Genomic DNA, 23,202 nt, shown 5'->3' with positions numbered 1-23,202 from the left:
CACTTCGGTCACTGGCTTCACAGTGACTGTACGTACATTTGAAGTCAGAAGTTTACATACACTTACGTTGGAGTCATTAAAACTCGTTTTTCAACCACTCCATACATTTCTTGTTAACAAACTATAGTTTTGGCAAGTCGGTTAGGACATCTACTTTGTACAAGTGATTTTTACCAACAATTGTTTGCAGACAGATTATTTCACTTATAATTCACTGTATCACAATTCCAGTGGGTCAGAAGTTTACATACACTAAGCTGACTGTGCCTTTAAACAGCTTGGAAAATTCCAGAAAATTATGTCATGGCTTTAGAAGCTTCTGATAGGCTAATTGACATAATCTGAGTCAATAGGAAGTGTACCCGTGGATGTATTTCAAGGCCTACCTTCAAACTCAGTGCCTCTTTGCTTGACATCATGGGAAAATCAAAAGAAATCAGCCAAGACCTCAGAAAAAAATGGTAGACCTCCACAAGTCTGTTCGTCCATGGGAGCAATTTCCAAATGCATGAAGGTACCACGTTCATCTGTACAAACAATAGTACGCAAGTACAAACACCATTGGACCACGCAGCCGTCATGCCGCTCTGGAAGGAGATGTGTTCTGTCTCCTGGAGATGAACGTACTTTGGTGCAAATGGTGCAAATCAATCCCAGAACAACAGCAAAGGACCTTGTGAAGATGCTGGAGGAAACAGGTGCAAAAGTATCTATATCCACAGTCAAACGAGTCCTATATCTACATAACCTGAAAGGCCAATCAGCAAGGAAGAAGCCACTGCTCCAAAATCGCCATAAAAAAGCTAGACTACGGTTTGCAACTGCATATGGGGACAAAGATCACTTCAAGTGCAATTCATAAAATAGATATCATCATGAGGAAGGACAATTATGTGGACATATTGAAGCAACATCTCAATTCATTAGTCAGGAAGTTAAAGCTTGGTTGCAAATGGGTCTTTCAAATGGACAATACCCCAAGCATACTTACAAAGTTGTGGCAAAATGGCTTAAGGACAACAGTCAAGGTATTGGAGTGGCCATCACAAAACCCTGACCTCAATCCTGTAGAACATTTGTGGGCAGAACTGAAAAACGGTGTGTGAGCAAGGAGGCCTACAAACCTGACTCAGTTACACCAGCTCTGTCAGGAGGAATGGGCCAAAATTCACCCAATTTATTGTGGGAAGCTTGTGGAAGGCTACCCGAAACGTTTGACCCAAGTTAAACAATTTAAAGGCAATGCTACCAAATACTAATTGAGTGTATGTAAACTTCTGACCCACTGGGAATGTGATGAAAGAAATAAAAGCAGAAATAAATCATTCTCTCTACTATTTCTCTGACATTTCACATTCTTAAAATAAAGTGGTGATCCTAACTGAACTAAGACAGGGAATTTTTACTAGGATTAAATGTCAGGAATTGTGAAAAACTGAGTTTAAATGTATTTGGCTAAGGTGTATGTAAACTTCTGACTTCAACTGTATGTGCATACACCAATCAGAAGCCATGGATTACAGGCAACATCTGCACTGAGCTAAAGGCAAGAGCTTCCGCTTTCCAGTAGCATGACATTAATCCGGACGCTTATAAGAAATCCCTCTATGACCTCTGAGCCATCAAACAATCAAAACATCAATACAAGACTAAAAATGAATCTTACTGGAAGGGCTTGGAATATATCACGGACTACAAAGGGAAACCCAGCCGCGAGGTGCCCAGTAACACGAGCTTACCTTCTATGCTGGCTTCGAGGCAAGCAACACTGAACCATGCATGAGAGCACCAGCTGTTTAGGATGACTGTGTGATCTCGCTCTCCGTAGCCGATGTGAGTAAGACATTTAAACAGGTTAACATTCACAGGGCCACAGGGCCATACGAACTACCAGGACTCGTACTCAGAGCATGCGCTGACCAGCTGGCAAGTGTCTTCACTGACATTTTCAACCTCTCCCTGACCCAGTCTGTAATACATACATGTTTCAAGAAGACCATTATAGTCCTTGTGCCCAAGAACACCAAGGTCACACTCCACACTGCCCTCTTCCACTCGGACAAGAGTAACACGTAAGAATGCTGTTCATTTACTATAGCTCAGTGATCAACACCATAGTACCCTCCAAGCTCATCACTAATCTAAGGATCATGGGGACTGGTGAGGGTAGGCAACAACATATACACCACTCTGACCCTCAACACGGGGGGCGAGTGGGGTGAGTCCCCTCCTGTAATATCCTGTTCACCAACGACTGTGTGGCCAAACACGGCAAGTTTGCTGACAACGCAATGGTTGACTGACGACGATGAGGCACTCTATAGGAGGACTTCAGTGACCTGGCCAGGGAATTAAAAACAGCCATTCAGATTTTTTTTACCAACCAGAATATTATTACATTATTAATATTGAAAAAATTATGAGCATGTTCTGTAATGTTTGTAAAACAATACATGTAATACTAGTAAGAAGTAATGTGATATATTGTTTAATTTCATTTTTTTGTGACCTGAGTCATATCACAGATGAGACAAAATATTTCACCTGCCCCTTTAAGGGCGGGAGGTTACCGTGGTAAGCTCTACTCAAGTCATGTTTGTGCCTGTGAGATTGAGTCTGACTAGTAGAAGTGTTGTCTTCCCTTCCCTAGCAGTTGAAAGTCAAACATAGAAAAATAACCTTGATTGTGGACTTCGGGAGGAACAAGGCTGGACACGCCCCCATCCTCATCAACGTCGTGGAGACGGTCAATAAGTCCTCTGCGTACATCTCAGAGAAGGTGAAATGATCTAACCTCACGGACACCGTAGTGAAAGCAGGACAGCTACTCTTCAACCTCAGGATGCTGAAGAAATTCAGTCTGTCCCCAAGGGATGCTGAAGTAATTCAGCCTGTCCCCAAGGGATGCTGAAGAAAATTGGCCTGTCCCCGAGCCCTGCTTCAATCACTCATACTCGGGCAGTAGAGGAGAATCATGGCAAAAACTGAAAGACTGGCCAATAGTTTCTACCCTCAGATCATCAGGCTGCTGAATAGCCACCACTAGTTAGCTACCTGCCCTCCCCCATTCTACTCCTCCTATGGACACCCCCCCCCTTCCAACGGCTCTCATCACTGTTGCAGTCGTTATTATGTATGTAGCTCTATTTATATTGTTTTTAATGACCATTTCCATTATTTTATTTTACCAAGCCCTGCATGTTGGAGCTCAAAGCCTAAGATTTTCCATGTGCTTTGCAATCACACCTTCAACTTCTTTGCAATCACACCTTCAGCGTCTTTGCAATCACACCTTCAACGTCTTTGCAATCACACCCTCAACGTCTTTGCAATCACATCTTCAACGTCTTTGCAATCACACCTTCAACGTCTTTGCAATCACATCTTCAACGTCTTTGCAATCACACCTTCAACGTCTTTGCAATCACACCTTCAGCATCTTTGCAATCACATCTTCAACTTCTTTGCAATCACACCTTCAACGTCTTTGCAATCACACCTTCAACGTCTTTGCAATCACACCTTCAACGTCTTTGCAATCACACCCTCAACGTCTTTGCAATCACACCTTCAACTTCTTTGCAATCACACCTTCAACGTCTTTGCAATCACACCTTCAACGTCTTTGCAATCACACTTTCAACGTCTTTGCAATCACACCTTCAACGTCTTTGCAATCACACCTTCAACGTCTTTGCAATCACACCCTCAACGTCTGTAAGACAATGCTGCTGATCGTGGACTAGAGGAAACGGAGCACGCCCCCATCCACATTGACTGGGCTGTAGTGGTGTACTGTAGGTCGGGAGCTTCAAAATCCTCTGTGTCCACATTACTACGGAATTATCATGGTCCACTGTCCACACACACCAACACAGTCGTGTTAAAGGAGGCTGAAAAGATTCGGCATGGGTCCTCAGATCCTCAAAATGTTATCCAGCTGCTCCCGAGTGGAGCACTACAGACACTCTGGTTCGAATCCAGGCTGTAACACAACCGGCCGTGATTGGGAGTCCTACAGGGCGGTGCACAATTGGCCCAGCGTCGTCCAGGTGGTGACCAAGAACCCAATGCTCACTCTGACAGAGCTCCAGAGTTCCTCTGTGGAGATGAGAGAACCTTCCAGAAAGACAACCATCTCTGCAGCACTCCACCAATCAGGCCTTTACGGTAGACTGGCCAGAGGGAAGCCAATCCTCAGTAAAAGGCACATGACAGCCTGCTTGGGAGTTTTCCAATAGCCACCTAAAGGACTCAGACCATGAGAAACAAGATTCTCTGGTCTGATGAAACCAAGACTGAACTATTTGGCCTGAATGCCAAGCGTCATGTTTGGAGGAAACCTACATTTCTAAAGACCTGTTTTTGCTTTGTCATTATGAGGTATTGTGATGTCATTAAGGGGTATTGTGATGTCATTATGGGGTATTGTGATGTCATTATGGGGTATTGTGATGTCATTAAGGGGTATTGTGATGTCATTAAGGGGTATTGTGTATAGATTGATGAGGGGGAAAAAACAATTTAATCAATTTTAGAATAAGGTTGTAACGTAACAAAATTACCTGGTACCCCTGCACATTAACTCAGTACTGGTACCCCGTGTAATATAGCCTAGTTATCGTTATCGTGTAGATTTATTCCTCATGTTATTTTTATATTATTTCTCTATTTTCTTTCTCTCTGCATTGCCGGGAAGGGCCCATAAACTAAGCGTTTCACTGTTAGTCTCCACCTGTTTATAAAGCATGTGACAAATAACATTTGATTTGATTTAACACACACACACACACGCACACACGCACGCACACACACACACACACACACAGAGTTGCTGGCAAGTGTTAAGATACCTCAGACCCTAATCTCATACTAGTTTTTGTTGATGAATGACCGTGGGGCTAACAATAACCCGTGTGTGTTGACATAGCCCCAGTAAGAATCCCAGATATTCCCCCCTTTTAGAACCTATTCTACATTCTATCCAAGCTATTCCACATTCTACATTCTAAGGTCATTGCATCATCCACAATTACCGGTAACCAGACGCAGCTCACTTCCTGAAAAAAAACAAGACAAATTAACGATTATCGCATTTCATATGATTGAAATGGACCTATGCTGGCTGCTATTTTGGGTGAACTGCATGGCATAATGGAGATGGAATGTTCTTTATTCCCTGTTGATGATCTATTTCCAGCTCAGGTGAGAAGCTTGCCGATGTCATATAATACCACTGGACTCTCAGAGGATGGTAAGGGAAATGATTAGCTCAGTGGGCTAACACAGTCTTGTCATATAATACCACTGGACTCTCAGAGGATGGTAAGGGAAATGATTAGCTCAGTGGGCTAACACAGTCTTGTCATATAATACCACTGGACTCTCAGAGGATGGTAAGGGAAATGATTAGCTCAGTGGGCTAACACAGTCTTGTCATATAATACCACTGGACTCTCAGAGGATGGTAAGAGAAATGATTAGCTCAGTGGGCTAACACAGTCTTGTCATATAATACCACTGGACTCTCAGAGGATGGTAAGAGAAATGATTAGCTCAGTGGGCTAACACAGTCTTGTCATATAATACCACTGGACTCTCAGAGGATGGTAAGGGAAATGATTAGCTCAGTGGGCTAACACAGTCTTGTCATATAATACCACTGGACTCTCAGAGGATGGTAAGAGAAATGATTAGCTCAGTGGGCTAACACAGTCTTGTAGCACACAGCGGATCAGAGGTTTTTATTTTTATTTTTTAAAACATTTTTAATTTCACCTTTATTTAACCAGGTAGGCTAGTTGAGAACAAGTTCTCATTTGCAACTGCGACCTGGCCAAGATAAAGCGTAGCAATTCGACACATACAACAACACAGAGTTACACATGGAATAAACAAAACATACAGTCAATAATACAGTAGAACAAAAGAAAACAAAAAGTCTATATACAGTGAGTGCAAATGAGGTAAGTTAAGGAAATAAATAGGCCATGGTGGCAAAGTAATTACAATATAGCAATTAAACACTGGAATGGTAGATCGGCAGAAGATGAATGTGCAGGTAGAGATACTGGGGTGCAAAGGAGAATGATAAATAAATAAATACAGTACGAGGATGATGTAGATAGGTGGGCTGTTTACAGATGGGCTATGTACAGGTGCAGTGATCTGTGAGCTGCTCTGACAGCTGGTTCTTAAAGCTAGTGAGGGAGATATGAGTCTCCAGCTTCAGTGATTTTTGCAGTTCGATCCAGTCATTGACAGCAGACAACTGTAAGGAAAGAAAGGAAGGTTGGTCAGCCCTTTATCGCAAGTGGTCTTTCCTTGAAACCAGAGGAGACAGATAGACCCAACATTCAGACCACAGCAGCCAACAGCAACATGTCACAACCTCACAGGCCCACAGTACAGACCTGGCATTTGTATCCCACACCAGCTGTTGCTTTAGAGTATGGAACTATGAATCCTAGACCAGAACTCATCCTCCAGACGGTTACTCCAGCTGGGTTTAGGGAAACTGGCCAGCAATCACAATGTGTTTGTTGGAGGCAATAGGTTCTATAGGTAGGGAAGGGGTAAAAAAATGAACAATGAAGACGAGATCTAGGAATTAAGATGTTTGAAGAGATGGGTAGGTATGTTTCCTGGCTAGTGTCAGTCAGACTGATAGGTACAGTGCATTTGGAAAGTGTTCAGACCCCTTGACTTTTCCCACATTTTGTTACGTTATAGTCTTATTCTTAAAAGGAATAAATATACACACAATACCCCATAACGACTAGAGAGCTGGTGTCAGTCTGACTGGTATGTATGTTTCCTGGCTGGTGTCAGTCTGACTGGTAGGTATGTTTCCTGGCTGGTGTCAGTCTGACTGGTATGTATGTTTCCTGGCTGGTGTCAGTCTGACTGGAAGGTATGTTTCCTGGCTGGTGTCAGTCTGACTGGTAGGTATGTTTCCTGGCTGGTGTCAGTCTGACTGGTAGGTATGTTTCCTGGCTGGTGTCAGTCTGACTGGTAGGTATGTTTCCTGGCTGGTGTCAGTCTGACTGGTATGTATGTTTCCTGGCTGGTGTCAGTCTGACTGGTAGGTATGTTTCCTGGCTGGTGTCAGTCTGACTGGTAGGTATGTTTCCTGGCTAGTGTCAGTCTGACTGGTAGGTATGTTTCCTGGCTGGTGTCAGTCAGACTGGTAGGTATGTTTCCTGGCTGGTGTCAGTCTGACTGGTAGGTATGTTTCCTGGCTGGTGTCAGTCTGACTGGAAGGTATGTTTCCTGGCTGGTGTCAGTCAGACTGGTAGGTATGTTTCCTGGCTGGTGTCAGTCTGACTGGTAGGTATGTTTCCTGGCTGGTGTCAGTCTGACTGGAAGGTATGTTTCCTGGCTGGTGTCAGTCTGACTGGTAGGTATGTTTCCTGGCTGGTGTCAGTCTGACTGGTAGGTATGTAGAGAAGGATCAAATATACAGAATCAGTCAAAGGTTTGAACTCACCGTCTCATTAAAGGGTTTTTCTGAAGTTTTTACTATTTTCTACACAGTAGAATAAAAGTGAAAGACATCAAAACTATTTAATAACATTTGCTTCAACTCCCAGCTGTTCAGTGTGTTCCGTAAATCAGGTAGGCACATTCGTTAATTTAATGTGGGAGTACCCTGCAGTTAAATGGATTGGTGGAAAAAATACCCAATCATCAAACTTAAGTAAAAGTGAAGATACCTTAGTAGAAAATAACTCGAGTAAAAGTGAAGATACCTTAGTAGAAAATGACTTGAGTAAAAGTGAAGATACCTTAGTAGAAAATAACTCGAGTAAAAGTGAAGATACCTTAGTAGAAAATGACTTGAGTAAAAGTGAAGATACCTTAGTAGAAAATGACTTGATTAAAAGTGAAGATACCTTAGTAGAAAATAACTCAAGTAAAAGTGAAGATACCTTAGTAGAAAATGACTTGAGTAAAAGTGAAGATACCTTAGTAGAAAATGACTTGAGTAAAAGTGAAAGTCACCCAGTAAAATATTACTTGAGTAAAGTCTAAAAGTATTTGGGTTTTAAATATACGTATATATGAGTATAGTATCATAAGTAAATGTAATTGCTAAAATATGCTTAAGTCTGAAGAGAAGATTACTGCTGGGGGCTCTAAAATGGCAACCACATCACTCTTTTCCATTTAACCAGTTGACACACTAACTATCAGAAGTTATAATGGGGACTGAGGAAGGGGGGATACGGGGACTGAGGTGGGTATATGGGACCTGAGGGGGGTATATGGGACCTGAGGGGGTATATGGGGACTGAGGGGTGTATATGGGGACTGAGGGGGGTATATGGGAACTGATGGGGGAATATGGGGCCTGAGGGGGGTATATGGGAACTGATTGGGGAATATGGGGCCTTAGGGGGGTATATGGGGACTGAGGGGGGTATATGGGGCCTGAGAGGGATATATGGGGACTGAGGGGGGTATATGGGGCCTGAGAGGGATATATGGGGACTGAGGGGGGTATATGGGGACTGAGGGGGGTATATGGGGACTGAGGGGGGTATATGGGGACTGAGGGGGAATATGGGGCCTGAGGGCGGAATATTTATATATAAATCTGATTTATAAACGATATGTATATTAACAGTCTCAACAGCTTCTAAACTCTTAAACACACAGAGGGCATCTTAAATGAACCAATTAAACACACAGAGGGCATCTTAAAAGAACCAATTAAACACACAGAGGGCATCTTAAATGAACCAATTAAACACACAGAGAGGGCATCTTAAAGGAACCAATTAAACACACAGAGAGGGCATCTTAAAGGAACCAATTAAACACACAGAGAGGGCATCTTAAAGGAATCAATTAAACACACAGAGGGCATCTTAAATGAACCAATTAAACACACAGAGAGGGCATCTTAAAGGAACCAATTAAACACACAGAGAGGGCATCTTAAAGGAACCAATTAAACACACAGAGAGGGCATCTTAAAAGAACCAATTAAACACACAGAGGGCATCTTAAATGAACCAATTAAACACACAGAGGGCATCTTAAAGGAACCAATTAAACACACAGAGAGGGCATCTTAAAGGAACCAATTAAACACACAGAGGGCATCTTAAAGGAACCAATTAAACACACAGAGAGGGCATCTTAAAAGAACCAATTAAACACACAGAGGGCATCTTAAAGGAACCAATTAAACACACAGAGAGGGCATCTTAAAGGAACCAATTAAACACACAGAGAGGGCATCTTAAAGGAACCAATTAAACACAGAGAGGGCATCTTAAAAGAACCAATTAAACACACAGAGGGCATCTTAAAGGAACCAATTAAACACACACAGAGGGCATCTTAAAGGAACCAATTAAACACACAGAGAGGGCATCTTAAAGGAACCAATTAAACACAGAGAGGGCATCTTAAAAGAACCAATTAAACACACAGAGGGCATCTTAAAGGAACCAATTAAACACACAGAGAGGGCATCTTAAAGGAACCAATTAAACACACAGAGAGGGCATCTTAAAGGAACCAATTGCTATCTATATGATGCCCCTTAATGTTTCAGTCATTATTTCAACCTCCTCCTATTTTGAATACAGGTTCAGTAAAAAGTGTACTACAGGGTAGCCTATTGGTTAGAGCGTTCGTCAAGTAACCGAAAGGTTGCTGGCTCTAATCCCTGAGCTGACAAGGTAAAAATATGTTGTTCTCCCCCCTGAACAAGGCAGTTAAACCCACTGTTTTCCTGGTAGGCTGTCATTGTAAAATAAGAGTTTGTTCTTAACTGAGTTAAATAAAATAAAAATCTCATTATGTCCAGACACTCACTCACACTTTAGTTACTCACATTTCATTTTAATATTTTTTTCCATAAGGAGTCAATGGCTGCTCCCTTTCCCTACATGGTCCTATGGACCCTGGTCAAAACTTGTGTACTATATAGGGAATCGGGCCCCATTTTGGATGTGGTCATTCTCTTCGGTAGGCTATGGCAGTGGGCATGATCTATTGGGAAACAATATATGTGACACCTCATGATGCAACACGCACGTGTGTGTCCATGTGTGTGTGTGTGTGTGCGCTCTGTGTGTGTGTGTGTGTGTGTGTGTGCGCGCTGTGTGTGTGTGTGTGTGTGTGTGTGTGTGTGTGTGTGTGTGTGTGTGTGTGTGTGTGTGTGTGTGTGTGTGTGTGTGTGTGTGTGTGTGTGTGTGTGTGTGTGTGTGTGTGTGTGTGTGTGTGTGCGCTCTGTGTGTGTGTGTGTGTGTGAGATTCAGAACATCTCTAGACTGTTGGTGAAAGTAAATCCAGGGTCTAGAGTTGTATTACCTGCTCTGTCAGCAGGGGGGTATCTCATCCTAACCAAAACAAACATTTAATCCCCTCTTAGTAATCAAATCTCTGACAGGTTAGTGGGGGTGGGATCAGTAGTCATACTCTGAGACACTTCATGAATACTACCCATAATCGTCAGTAAATGAGCTGAGATTTGATTTACTTTTGTCGCCATCTAGTGGTTGAAATCATTAAGCTAACGCAAGGTGGCGGTAGTCAGCAAACAGCAGGTCTGCGACATGTTACGTTCCGTCCGTCAATGTAGAAGAAGAGTATGACGCATGCGCATGTCACCTCGGACGTGATATTTGAAAGTTGTGGATATTTTCCGAGTTGGATGATCAATCTTTGAAAACATCAGGTAGGTTTTCTGCAACACTTGTACGAATTAATGTCTAGTTGTTTGTTATGATTATCAGTTTTTTCGTACTGCAGCTTCTATCCACAACTTTCAGTGTTTGCGAGCTAGCCACTAGTTAGCTAACGTTAGCTAGCGATCTAACAGTACTGCCCCAGTATCCAAATATATTTATAGGTTACCCTTCTTATCTGTGCAGTAGGCAATGTACAGTCTTACCTATGGATCTCGGGTCTATGAAATTGGTTATCAGCCTAATCAATGACACCTACAGAAAACAACTGTGAAGAGTTGTCACTTAGCTAGTAACATTACTCCTACGTTATGATGTAAGTATGGACCCAAGATCCACAGGGAAGGCTGTACGTTATGATGTAAGTATGGACCCAAGATCCACAGGGAAGGCTGTACGTTATGATGTAAGTATGGACCCAAGATCCACAGGGAAGGCTGTACGTTATGATGTAAGTATGGACCCAAGATCCACAGGGAAGGCTGTACGTTATGATGTAAGTATGGACCCAAGATCCACAGGGAAGGCTGTACATTACGATGTAAGTATGGACCCAAGAACCATGGTTAAGGCTGTACATTATGATGTAAGTATGGACCCAAGAACCATGGGTAAGGCTGTAAATCATGATGTAAGTATGGACCCAAGAACCATGGTTAAGGCTGTACATTATGATGTAAGTATGGACCCAAGAACCATGGGTAAGGCTGTAAATCATGATGTAAGTATGGACCCAAGAACCATGGTTAAGGCTGTACATTATGATGTAAGTATGGACCCAAGAACCATGGGTAAGGCTGTAAATCATGATGTAAGTATGGACCCAAGAACCATGGTTAAGGCTGTACATTATGATGTAAGTATGGACCCAAGAACCATGGGTAAGGCTGTACATTATGATGTAAGTATGGACCCAAGATCCACAGGTAAGGCTGTACATTATGATGTAAGTATGGACCCAAGATCCACAGGTAAGGCTGTACATTATGATGTAAGTATGGACCCAAGATCCACAGGGAAGGCTGTACGTTATGATGTAAGTATGGACCCAAGAACCATGGTTAAGGCTGTACATTATGATGTAAGTATGGACCCAAGATCCACAGGGAAGGCTGTACATTATGATGTAAGTATGGACCCAAGAACCATGGGTACGGCTGTACATTATGATGTAAGTATGGACCCAAGATCCACAGGGAAGGCTGTACATTATGATGTAAGTATGGACCCAAGATCCACGGGTAAGGCTGTACATTACGATGTAAGTATGGACCCAAGATCCACAGGGAAGGCTGTACATTATGATGTAAGTATGGACCCAAGATCCACGGGTAAGGCTGTACATTACGATGTAAGTATGGACCCAAGATCCACGGGTAAGGCTGTACATTACGATGTAAGTATGGACTCACTACAATTCTGAAGTCTAATACATCAACAATCAACAAAACTGATTTAAAAAAACAAACTTTTTTGTGTGAAATGATTGTCTTTTGTTTAATTTATATAACAGCATTCCAACCTTGTTTACCATTATCTAGACCAAATATGGCACGATTACACTATCCGTTTGAATCACTTTCAATGGGGGACCTGAAGGCAAAATGCAAATTCCACTATTGTGTCTTATCTTTATTGTGGCTAGCTTCACACAGGAAACTTGTCTCTTCTCTAACGCACAGGACCCGGCTTCCCAATAGCGATATAATTGAGGTTTTATCGAGTGTTTTTAAATATGCATCTTTCCTTACAAGGGAATTTCCCAAAACCTCCATGGAGAGCGAACGTCGTTGAAGTATGTGTCGATACTGACAGGATGGAAAGAAGAACGACAATGCTTTCTCCATTCAGATGTTACCTTTGCATTAGAATTGTTCCACTATATACTGAGGACGGATCAGCTCCTCGAGAGATACAGTATTATCACCTATGACTGCAAATATTGAGGAGGAGTATTGTAATGCTTATCCTATAATGCACTAAATCACGATTTTAGCACATCAACATTTGCACACGTTACACATCATTAAAATATATTGAGACCAAAATTTGACAGTAGCCTACAATTAGCAAAATATAACTCAATAGGATTTAAATATATAGGCCAAAAGCCTGTACTTTGTGTATATTTTAATGCAGACATATTTTTTTTTTTAACTGTTCGCTTGTTTGTAACAATTGCAAAGTCATTGGCAACTTAGTATTTGTAGTCAACTTCGTCAGAGAGGAAGAAGCGAAGTGAGAGGTTTCACTCTCACGGCTCGCCAAAATCTGTCCAAAATAAGCACAATGTGTTTCTATGTGCAGGTTCAGTAGTGGTAGTACAGGTTCAGTAGTGGTAGTACAGGTTCAGTAGTGACAGGACAGGTTCAGTAGTGGTAGTACAGGTTCAGTAGTGATAGGACAGGTTCAGTAGTGGTAGGACAGGTTCAGTAGTGGTAGGACAGGTTCCGTAGTGGTAGTACAGGTTCAGTAGTGGTAGTACAGGTTCAGTAGTGGTAGTACAGGTTCAGTAGTGGTAGTACAGGTTCAGTAGTGACAGGACAGGTTCAGTAGTGGTAGTACAGGTTCAGTAGTGATAGGACAGGTTCAGTAGTGGTAGGACAGGTTCAGTAGTGGTAGGACAGGTTCCGTAGTGGTAGTACAGGTTCAGTAGTGGTAGTACAGGTTCAGTAGTGGTAGTACAGGTTCAGTAGTGGTAGGACAGGTTCAGTAGTGGTAGTACAGGTTCAGTAGTGGTAGTACAGGTTCAGTAGTGACAGGACAGGTTCCGTAGTGATTGGACAGGTACAGTAATGTAGTACAGGTTCAGTAGTGACAGGACAGGTACAGTAATGTAGTACAGGTTCAGTAGTGATTGGACAGGTACAGTAATGTAGTACAGGTTCAGTAGTGACAGGACAGGTACAGTAATGTAGTACAGGTTCAGTAGTGGTAGTACAGGTTCAGTAGTGACAGGACAGGTTCAGTAGTGATTGGACAGGTACAGTAATGTAGTACAGGTTCAGTAGTGGTAGTACAGGTTCAGTAGTGACAGGACAGGTTCAGTAGTGATTGGACAGGTTCAGTAGTGGTAGTACAGGTTCAGTAGTGGTAGTACAGGTTCAGTAGTGGTAGTACAGGTTCAGTAGTGACAGGACAGGTTCAGTAGTGACTGGACAGGTTCAGTAGTGATTGGACAGGTACAGTAATGTAGTACAGGTTCAGTAGTGGTAGTACAGGTTCAGTAGTGGTAGGACAGGTTCAGTAGTGATTGGACAGGTACAGTAATGTAGTACAGGTTCAGTAGTGGTAGTACAGGTTCAGTAGTGGTAGTACAGGTTCAGTAGTGACAGGACAGGTTCAGTAGTGATTGGACAGGTTCAGTAGTGATTGGACAGGTACAGTAATGTAGTACAGGTTCAGTAGTGGTAGTACAGGTTCAGTAGTGACAGGACAGGTTCAGTAGTGACAGGACAGGTTCAGTAGTGATTGGACAGGTTCAGTAGTGGTAGTACAGGTTCAGTAGTGGTAGTACAGGTTCAGTAGTGGTAGGACAGGTTCAGTAGTGGTAGGACAGGTTCAGTAGTGATTGGACAGGTACAGTAATGTAGTACAGGTTCAGTAGTGGTAGTACAGGTTCAGTAGTGACAGGACAGGTTCAGTAGTGATTGGACAGGTACAGTAATGTAGTACAGGTTCAGTAGTGACAGGACAGGTACAGTAATGTAGTACAGGTTCAGTAGTGATTGGACAGGTACAGTAATGTAGTACAGGTTCAGTAGTGACAGGACAGGTACAGTAATGTAGTACAGGTTCAGTAGTGACAGGACAGGTTCAGTAGTGATTGGACAGGTACAGTAATGTAGTACAGGTTCAGTAGTGACAGGACAGGTACAGTAATGTAGTACAGGTTCAGTAGTGATTGGACAGGTACAGTAATGTAGTACAGGTTCAGTAGTGACAGGACAGGTACAGTAATGTAGTACAGGTTCAGTAGTGACAGGACAGGTTCAGTAGTGATTGGACAGGTACAGTAATGTAGTACAGGTTCAGTAGTGACAGGACAGGTACAGTAATGTAGTACAGGTTCAGTAGTGATTGGACAGGTACAGTAATGTAGTACAGGTTCAGTAGTGACAGGACAGGTACAGTAATGTAGTACAGGTTCAGTAGTGGTAGTACAGGTTCAGTAGTGACAGGACAGGTTCAGTAGTGATTGGACAGGTACAGTAATGTAGTACAGGTTCAGTAGTGACAGGACAGGTACAGTAATGTAGTACAGGTTCAGTAGTGGTAGTACAGGTTCAGTAGTGACAGGACAGGTTCAGTAGTGATTGGACAGGTTCAGTAGTGGTAGTACAGGTTCAGTAGTGGTAGTACAGGTTCAGTAGTGGTAGGACAGGTTCAGTAGTGGTAGGACAGGTTCAGTAGTGATTGGACAGGTACAGTAATGTAGTACAGGTTCAGTAGTGGTAGCACAGGTTCAGTAGTGACAGGACAGGTTCAGTAGTGATTGGACAGGTTCAGTAGTGATTGGACAGGTACAGTAATGTAGTACAGGTTCAGTAGTGGTAGTACAGGTTCAGTAGTGACAGGACAGGTTCAGTAGTGGTAGGACAGGTTCAGTAGTGGTAGTACAGGTTCAGTAGTGACAGGACAGGTTCAGTAGTGACAGGACAGGTTCAGTAGTGGTAGGACAGGTTCAGTAGTGGTAGGACAGGTTCAGTAGTGGTAGTACAGGTTCAGTAGTGACAGGACAGGTTCAGTAGTGGTAGGACAGGTTCAGTAGTGGTAGTACAGGTTCAGTAGTGACAGGACAGGTTCAGTAGTGATTGGACAGGTTCAGTAGTGGTAGTACAGGTTCAGTAGTGGTAGTACAGGTTCAGTAGTGGTAGGACAGGTTCAGTAGTGGTAGGACAGGTTCAGTAGTGATTGGACAGGTACAGTAATGTAGTACAGGTTCAGTAGTGGTAGTACAGGTTCAGTAGTGACAGGACAGGTTCAGTAGTGGTAGGACAGGTTCAGTAGTGGTAGTACAGGTTCAGTAGTGACAGGACAGTTTCAGTAGTGACAGGACAGGTTCAGTAGTGGTAGGACAGGTTCAGTAGTGGTAGTATAGGTTCAGTAGTGGTAGTACAGGTTCAGTAGTGGTAGTACAGGTTCAGTAGTGGTAGTACAGGTTCAGTAGTGACAGGACAGGTTCAGTAGTGACCGGACAGGTTCAGTAGTGGTAGGACAGGTTCAGTAGTGGTAGTACAGGTTCAGTAGTGACAGGACAGGTTCAGTAGTGGTAGTACAGGTTCAGTAGTGGTAGGACAGGTTCAGTAGTGGTAGTACAGGTTCAGTAGTGGTAGTACAGGTTCAGTAGTGGTAGTACAGGTTCAGTAGTGACTGGACAGGTTCAGTAGTGACTGGACAGGTTCAGTAGTGGTAGTACAGGTTCAGTAGTGGTAGTACAGGTTCAGTAGTGGTAGGACAGGTTCAGTAGTGGTAGGACAGGTTCAGTAGTGGTAGGACAGGTTCAGTAGTGGTAGTACAGGTTCAGTAGTGGTAGGACAGGTTCAGTAGTGGTAGGACAGGTTCAGTAGTGGTAGGATAAATAAATAAATGGCTGTTTAAATGTTAAGAAAGCATTTGAATTTGTCACATCCCTAGTCAGATGAAGTTTGGTCTGAATGGGATGTTTGGTACTATATTGACTCAATATGATCTGAATTCTATAAATTAAAATGGCCAATTTGGATCAGTGAGCTTAATTTCCCCAAGATGATAGCATTTAATTTCCACAAAATAAAGTTTCAGAAATACCAATCTCATTTGTTTCTAAATACAGAAACAATTTCAGAACAATCTAAACAATATCTTGCTGAAATGACATAGAACAAAATGTTTTTATTTATTTATTTATTTATTGTTTTTATTTTTTTCACGTACACATCTAATTTTCAATAGTTTCTTATCTCAATGACAAATGCCCACCTGTAAAACCATGTTAGGTCATTGACCCCACCCATTAGATTTTTTTTACATGACTATTTCCAGTTATGGGTGTTTTTTTTCCCAATAGATCACTGTCCTGATGAGCTACAGGTCTACAGACAGGTGTTGTGGGGTATTTTAGATATGTATCCTATTACAGCTGTGGTTATTTATTCAGAATCAAATGTTCTCTAACTCTACATCCAGACGGCTTTGAACTCTAATAGTGAAAAATGTTTACAATATTTATTTAACAATAAATGTTAAATAATATAATAATAATAAAAATAATAATAATAATATAATACACTATTTAGGCAATATTCCCAATATCAAAACTGAAAAATGTTTACAATATTGCACTTTGTTTGTATATACCTTCCACTAGGTGGAGCTCTTCCCGTGTGGATATATATTTTAACTGTTTTATTTAACATTTATTAAACTAGGCAATATTCCCAATATCAAAACTGAAAAATGTTTACAGCAGTGTTACCGTTTCTGAAATAGAGATGATAAGTCAGCTAGCTACTTCATCGTTTGCAGGCAGTTCTCTCCACGTAGCAATGTTTACTGTAGCTTCCTTATTCAAACAAGTCGAGCACTTGCTATTATTTATCCGAACTTCATCCGTATGATTGAAAGTGCAGTTCATTTGTATTTTTGTTGTTCTTCTGTAGGCTCCTTCAACCATGTCGTCCAGATTAGGAGGTAGGTCCTCTCCCATCTCCCCTGTCCTGTTCCTGACGGTAGACGGTGAACCCATGCAATTCTTCCTACGCCCCGGTCCCACCAAGGTTCGACTGCAGCCCGTCATCAAGGCTGGTGGAGGCCTGGTGTGCAGGGCCCAGGAGCCTGGGGCTTTCCTACTGATTGACCCAGAGGAGATGGGGTCCGTTGCGGGTTCGGCAGCCCACTGGTACGTGTCCACCCAGTACATCCGGGACTGCGTGGAGAAGAACCAGCAGCTGGAGGTGGAGGATTACCGCTTCAAGCCTGACAACGTAAAGGTAACTTGATACAGAGAAGGGTTCTCCCCAGGATTTATTTAACCAGGTGCGGGGTGGGTGTGTGTGTGTGCTCCAAAACTATTGGGACAGTGACACATTTTGTGTTGTTTTGGCTCTGTACTCCAGTACTTTCGATGATAAAATTACTGAGGTTAAAGTGCTGACTTATTTGATAGTATTTCCATCCATAGTCATAGTCCCCCCCCCCCCGCCATTTTAAGGGACCAAAAATATGAGGACAAATTCAGTTATATGTCTATTTAAGTAGTCAAAAGTTTAGTATTTAGTCCCATATTCCTAGCACACAATGGTTACATCAAGCTGGTGACTCTACAAACTTGTTGGATGCATTTGCTGTTTGTTTTTAAGTTGTGTTTGAAAATAAATTCATTTTTAAATAGTGTATTGTGGCATTTTGGAGTCGCACACACACACAAAAAGAATAGGATATGTTTCCAAACACTAATACATTAACGTGGATGCTACCGTAGTTACGGATAGTCCAGAATGGATCGACGACAATGATGAGTGACACAGTTTTACACCAAGGACATGCATAACATCTCACCATTACAATAACAATGAACTCTCTCCCTATGTACAGGCGAACGTCCAGACCAGGTCAGCGAAACAGAGCGTAGGTAGCATCGGACGAATGGGCTACACTCCGGAGGAGGATAAGGCCATTATGACGTACATCTGTGAGCACAAGCGTGAGTCGCATGGGAACAAGGTGTGGCAGGAGATGGCGAAGAATGGTCTGACCTGTCACAGCTGGCAGTCGATGAAGGACCGTTACCTTAAACAGCTCGTTAAAAGACAACCTGAGCCTCGGGACGGCAGGGGAAGGAACAAAACTGTCGCTACTGCTGCTTCGGAGGAGAAAGGAGGGAACTCGTTTGAGAAAGAGAGAGAGAAAGACATCCCACCACTGACTTCCTCACTTCAGAAAAACTCTCGACAGCCTGATATTATTATGCCGTTGGCCCAGGAGTCAGACTCCTCAAAGACTTCCTCTGAATCCAAACTCCCTCGGGCATCATCATCATCATCATCAGACACTGGTCTCCAACTCCCACAGAAGTCCCCTCAGAAAGACCAGGCTCAGTGCTGTCCTGAAGGACCGGGAACAGAGGAATCAACTGTGGAACCAGAGAGAGATCCCTCGACCCAGCTAGAGTCACCAGCAGACCCTGCCCAGTCTGACACTACAACACCCCAGCTGGTCCCTTCTAAGAGACTCCACCAGCCTTCTCCTCCTGGGGGCAAACACACACATCCCCAGACTGAGGAGGCAGCAGCCACCCCCTCACTTAAAAGAGCCAGGTTAAATAGTGGAGCAGTGGTGGTGGTCTTAGAGAAAAAGGATTCAGCTGTTACGTCAGGTAGGGTTAGGGTTGAACAACTGATAGAACTACCCTCTGTCTGTCTGTCTGTCTGTCTGTCTGTCTGTCTCTGTGTGTCTGTCTGTGTCTCTGTCTGTCTCTCTGTCTCTCTCTCTGTTTCTCTGTTTCTCTCACGTTCTCTCTGTCTTTGTCTCTCACGTTCTCTCTGTCTCTCTCTCTGTCTTTGTCTCTCACTTTCTCTGTCTTTGTATCTCTCTGTCTCTCTCTCTCTCTCTTTGTTAGTTATAAAATGTATTTTGTTCTTACTTCAGGAGAGAAGGCAACAAGCTCCAACACGACAGAGGGGCAGCTGGGAAAGAAAAAGGCCAACAAGCGAAAACTGGGCATCCTCGAGAGTGCAGTGAGAGAATTTGAGGGGTCAGATGAGGTATGATAATCTGTGACACCTAGGCTAGTTATTACACATGTAGGACCTAGAGTCAGGAAGAACCCTGTCGTCCAAACTCCTCTGTTTAGGACCAAGAGTCAGGAAGAACCCTGGAGTCCAAACTCCTCTGTTTAGGACCAAGAGTCAGGAAGAACCCTGGAGTCCAAACTCCTCTGTTTAGGACCAAGAGTCAGGAAGAACCCTGGAGTCCAAACTCCTCTGTTTAGGACCAAGAGTCAGGAAGAACCCTGGAGTCCAAACTCCTCTGTTTAGGACCAAGAGTCAGGAAGAACCCTGGACAGATTGGGAAAACCTCCTGTCCTCACTCATACTGAATACAAAAGATGACTGTATTTATTGTTTAGCCTATTGAACATGAACCTGTATTAGAATGTCAGTGGTTGTATTCATTAGTGCACAATGTAGCAAAAGGTATTGCAACAGAAAATGAAAACAAACGTTACTGTCGGATTTGGTTCCTTGTACTGACAGTTGTTTCCTTTTCCTAGTCAGGGGATGAGGATGACGATGATACTCCAGACCTGGCTGAGATTGCTGGCCATGCACCAGTCCCAGGCCGGGAGACTCAGACACCAGTAGCTGCCCCCCAGACAGAGAATAGCTCCTCTCAGATACAGCCCCAGCCTGCTGCCCAAGAGAAGAGCTCAGAGACCCAGCCTGAGGGCCAACTACCTGAGGCCAGTGGTCCCGCAATGAGTGGGTCGGCCCCAAATGCACCAACGGTCCCAAATGCACCTGCAACGAGTATCCATGTCCCGAAAGACCCTGCTATCCCGTCCACTTCGACAGTTCCTCACCTGTTCCTGTTTGAGCGTGACTCCCAACAGGTAAGAAGGGGCAGACTCCATTGAGATTTTTCAATAACTTTTTTTAGCTTCAGTGATGCTGTTTTTATGACACATTGTGTTTTTTGGTTCTTTTCCCTTTTACTGTTTGTGTGCTTTTACTTCTTATTATTTTACTGTAAAATTTGTTTTGATACAATTTGAGGCGGAGGAAGAGGAGCCTTCCCAGACCTTCACCCAACTCCAGCTCCAGGAGGCCAAGCGGCTGGTCCTCAGCCTGATGCGGGAATCCAAACTGGGGCTGGTCGCTGTCACCAAGGCGCTCCTGAAAAACAGTGGAGATGTCTCCGCTGCCCTGAGAGACCCACTGATGATGCCTAACGTAGGTAGGTAGCCCGGTGACTAAGGAGGTGGCGGTAAAGTTGCCCGGTTTGAGTCCCAGACTGGTGAATGGGGGGGGGGGGAATGAAGGTGATTTGATCTGAAGGGCTGCTGGGTTCAAATCCCCCCCCAAATACATTGAGCAAGGCATGTAACCCATAACATGCACTCTATCCAGGGTCGCTTCACTGCTGTTTGACCCTGTGCTTCTCTTAACTGTGTATGCTATGTAGGTATGGAGGGGGAGTGTGTGTGTGTTAATGAACAGAAGACGCATATTGTTCACTGTAACATATGGACACTAAAGTCATATTGTATTATTGTAGGGAACGGGGTTCAGCAGGGCCCTCGATGGGAACGTCATGACGACCGCCTGCTGCTGTCAGCTGATCCTTCGGAACTCCAGAACAAGTTTGGGGAAGAGGGAGTGGCCAAGAGGATGGCTTTCCTCAATGCAGAGTGACACTGGGGGGGGGTTCAATAGTATGCAACGTTGTGCGACCTTTAGTTCTGAACAACACGTTTCCACCCCCCCCCCCCCCCCCACAAAAAAATGATACCCACCGTTCTTCAACATTCTTTGAGGTATGATTGTTCCTGTTTGGTCGGTGTGTCCTGATCAATATGGGTCCGACATTACCATTTTAAATCGCAAAATGTCATGCAGCCAGCACATCATAAACAATCGTACCTCTGGGCTAACAATAATTACAATGTTGTTTCCTACTGAACGCGTTCCTGTGTTGTATTAACCAAATGGATAAAAACAGGAAGGACTACTTTAGCCCTTGATCATGACTGGCAGTTCTATTCTATTATAAAATAAGAGTCCTGGGACGAAGGCGCATTCTATACGGGAGAGTTTTGTCAAAGAGTCACGACGCTCGGTCTGAACATTTAACGAGCATCGTTTTGCGGTACGGTTTTGGAAGCATAAGGACTTTATCTTTCATTTCAGCAAGAAGGCTAAATTCATACACACCTTTTATAGGGTTCACACAGGGCCGTGTCTCCATTTAAGCACTAGTTTAGGGAAAACATACGGAGGACAGAGTGGACTACCTGTGCTAATTAGTTATCAGCGTCTCCGAACATCTGTGTGTAAATGGAAGATGACAAACGGTGTTGTCACTGAAAAATACTGTCGGCTGCAACTGTGTTGAAACCGGTTAAAACGGAGTACAGTGTTTATTTTGTGTATTTTGCATTTGAGAAATTATTTTGATGTGATATTATAAAGTAGAGAACTTTTATTTTTCTATAACCGTACCTCAAATTGAGAATCAATTCATGTTTAGTTGGGAGTATTTGGCCATTTTCCAGAGCCACTTCGTCTTTAAATAGAACACGTAACGTCATTGGACTATAAAGGAATAACATTGGGCTCCTTTAGTCTATCGTAGGGCTAGGACTACCTGAACTTGTCCAACAAGTACAATAGTTATCAAAGTGTTATGTTATACAATTTTAAATCGTTTTCTTTCTCGTCTCTGACATGAAATGTTTTTTTTTATTTTATTGATTGATTGTGGATGCTAATATAACCGTACAGTTTGTGCTTCAGGAAATGCCTTTGATCTTCATTCTGTTCCATTACATTGCACACTAATCATTGGAGGAAGGCATCTTCTGGAACGGGGGGAGTTTTGTTAAGTGTCCCCCGACACTCGGTCTGAACATTTAACACGCATCACTTATGGTACTGTTTTTGGAAGCGTAAGGACCTTATCTTTAAAAAGTCAAAAATGAATTGATACACACTGTTTTAGGGTTCCCACAATGCCATATTTCCATGTTACAGAGCTTGTTTACGGAAGACAGAGTGGACTACCTGTGCTAATTAGATAGCTTCACCTCCTGTGTGTAAACGATGGACGCCACAAACGTGTTGTCACTATAAAATATGGCCCGGATGCAACTGTGTTAAAACCGTGTAAGTGTGTATTTTGAAATTGTGAAATTATTTTTGGACGTGATATGAAAGTAGAGGGATTTATGTTTCTAGAACCGTACTGCAATTGAGAATCGATTCATGTTTAGATGGAGTGTTTTGTCTGTTTTGGCTTCCAGGGCCACTTCACCTTTAACAGAACATGTTAGGTCCTTGGACAAAGGAGTAACATTGGGCTCATTATAGTCAGTCCATTATTGGGCTATGAAATGCCATGTCCCATGTAAGATGGCACATTTTTAACTTGTAATATTTTAACTTTTGTAATGTGTCTGTTTGGAATTTTTTTGCAATAGTAAACATGCTACATATGTGAAATATACTGTATGCATATGATGATTTGTGACAATCTGCCAATGTAATAAAATAACTGATGTAATTCGCTTCATAAGTAATCTTAACTTGCTTGATTCCTGTAGCCAATTTAGTGATAATATGCATTTTGAGTGAATTAGTGGGAGATGGGTCATATTAGTTTTGGGTATATGGGTTGCCGAATAGTACCAGTATTTTAAGAATATTTAGTAGCTTGTGCAAAATATATGACAAATGGCAACAATACTACCTACCAAACACAACACATCACACCACCGTGTCATTTTTGGACCACTTTC

The 23,202-nt window shown here is 42.9% G+C and overlaps 1 protein-coding gene across 1 annotated transcript; it reads left to right on the top strand.

Annotated features, from left to right (window-relative positions):
• The first annotated feature begins 10,593 nt into the window (after window positions 1–10,593).
• Window positions 10,594–22,979, top strand: terf2ip (telomeric repeat binding factor 2, interacting protein). The gene is made up of 7 exons (XM_021610776.3): window positions 10,594–10,696; window positions 17,348–17,677; window positions 18,282–19,062; window positions 19,335–19,450; window positions 19,960–20,298; window positions 20,462–20,642; window positions 20,964–22,979. Exons 2-7 carry the CDS (start codon window positions 17,360–17,362, stop codon window positions 21,098–21,100), a joined length of 1,872 nt encoding a protein of 623 aa, XP_021466451.3. The 5' UTR covers window positions 10,594–10,696; window positions 17,348–17,359; the 3' UTR covers window positions 21,101–22,979.
• The last annotated feature ends 223 nt before the right edge of the window (window positions 22,980–23,202 follow it).

This window comes from Oncorhynchus mykiss, chromosome 7 (assembly GCF_057628025.1).
Source record: "Oncorhynchus mykiss isolate SJ-2025 chromosome 7, ASM5762802v1, whole genome shotgun sequence".
NCBI classification, from domain to species: domain Eukaryota; kingdom Metazoa; phylum Chordata; class Actinopteri; order Salmoniformes; family Salmonidae; genus Oncorhynchus; species Oncorhynchus mykiss.
Note: the sequence above shows the minus strand (reverse complement) of the source record. Positions and strands in the feature narration are given on the sequence as shown.